Here is a 1,742-nt window from a genome sequence, read left to right as displayed (position 1 = left end):
TTGGGGTACAACTGCAATACATCATCAATCTTGTTCGCAATCCGATGACCCTCTTTGAAATCCATAAAATTCTACGACAAGTTTCCCCATAATTAACATTGGGCTCAGGCTGATATTATCTCTACATCCTCGACAAACCATTCAAAGGTGCAGGCGCGGCCGAAGGCAAGCGAGCAGCCCCGGAGCTCCACGACACTTCCCCCACACCATGGCACCATCATCCATTCAGCTATGAACTGCCACCTGCCCGTATGTTAAGATCAGCTCTTGCGTCCTGGCTGTCCACGTTCTTCTCCTCTGTTGCCCTCTACGTCTTGCACGCCATCAGACCGGAGTTCAGCTGCCTGGCTGTGCAGGATTCCGCGCTCCACGGTCAGAGTGATTACCCAAAATCAAAAGGGAAGTCAAGTAGTTTGTCGCCGGTAAATATTACAAAAAATTATTGGGGTCGAAACATTCTAAATTCAAATCGCTTGAGACACCAAAGAAGAAGAAGAAACGTCCAGACCTAAGCATGTAGCCAACCACCTATATGATACATTAATTGATATTTTCTCCGGCTGACGAGATTCATTCATGATATGCAGTACCATGTTACACCATCGACGTTGCTCATAACCTCAACAACAACGAATAGTGACGACAAGCTTACAATCTTTCCTGACGAAAAACAACGACAAATGAACTACTCAAGATCGGGCACTGCTGCTGTGCCTTGAGCCGGCTCGCTGGTGGAGGCCATTTCAATGAACTCCGGTAGGGCAGAGTCCCAGACGTCCTCCCGGCACATGGGGCACGTCGGCGCCTTGAAGAACCAGTTGGAAATGCACCGACGGTGGAACGCGTGCTTGCAGCCCGGAAGCTCCACGGCGAACTCTCGCTCCAGTCCCTCGACGCAGATCGAGCACTCCTTCTCTCTAGGCGGCGTCGACGCCGGCCACTGCTTGCACGCCATCAGGAGAGCCAGCTCGTCGTGTATCAGCCGGCACCGCACCTTCATCTTGAGGCAGAATGTGAAGCCGTCGCCGCGGAGCGCCGCGCCAACGATCTCCGAAACGACGTCCCCGGGGACGACGGCGTCCCACTCGTGTTCCGCGAGGCGCAGCGACCGGAGCTGCGGTAGCGCCGCCAGCATCCCGCGGAGGGCGTCGCGGCAGGCGACGGCGCTCCGAAGCGGCGCGAGGTCGGTGATGGCGAACATCGTCGGGATTCTCCCGGCGGGGTGCTCCTCCGCGAGCACGTCCTGCGGCCCCTGGTCGCCGCGCTTCCAGAACTCGAAGGAACGCATCACGTAGCACGTCACGAGCACCGCGAATTTGCGCGCCGGCGCCGCCTCCTCCCAGAAACGGATCTTTGTCGCCTCGACCCGGCGCTGGACTTGGGGCGCGGCTGCTCCCAGCTGGTTCTCCATTGGTGGCGTTGCGATGTCAGTCACCAGTGGGTGGTGTGGTGGCATATGTAACTGTGGCGCCTTGGGGTCGTGCCCTAATTTTGGATTCAAAATCAGGAGGAAACGCGATGCGAATGCAACCTCACCGTTTTCACACGGGTGGGCTAGGCTTTTTCAATCTGATCGAAAGTCGTCGGCCCAATCGGTAAGTCGTGGCCTCGTGGGCTATCACCGAACGGTGCTTGTATATTAGTAAGCCTTTTCACGGCTCATCTTGTAGAGAAAAATAATTAACCCCTCAAGCACTACGGGAAAAACTGAAGTTGCCGTGTTGCCAAACCTTTGCCGTGTG

General features: G+C 55.7%; 1 protein-coding gene across 1 annotated transcript; it reads right to left on the bottom strand.

Annotated features, from left to right (window-relative positions):
* Window positions 1–685: 685 nt before the first annotated feature.
* LOC124662447 lies at window positions 686–1,411 on the bottom strand. Its single transcript, XM_047200285.1, has one exon. The coding sequence runs from the start codon at window positions 1,409–1,411 to the stop codon at window positions 686–688; it is 726 nt and encodes a 241-aa protein (XP_047056241.1).
* Window positions 1,412–1,742: the final 331 nt, after the last annotated feature.

Source organism: Lolium rigidum, chromosome 6 (genome assembly GCF_022539505.1).
Source record: "Lolium rigidum isolate FL_2022 chromosome 6, APGP_CSIRO_Lrig_0.1, whole genome shotgun sequence".
In the NCBI taxonomy this organism is placed as follows: domain Eukaryota; kingdom Viridiplantae; phylum Streptophyta; class Magnoliopsida; order Poales; family Poaceae; genus Lolium; species Lolium rigidum.
The sequence above is the reverse complement of the archived record's forward strand: the minus strand, read 5'-3'. Positions and strand labels throughout refer to the sequence as shown.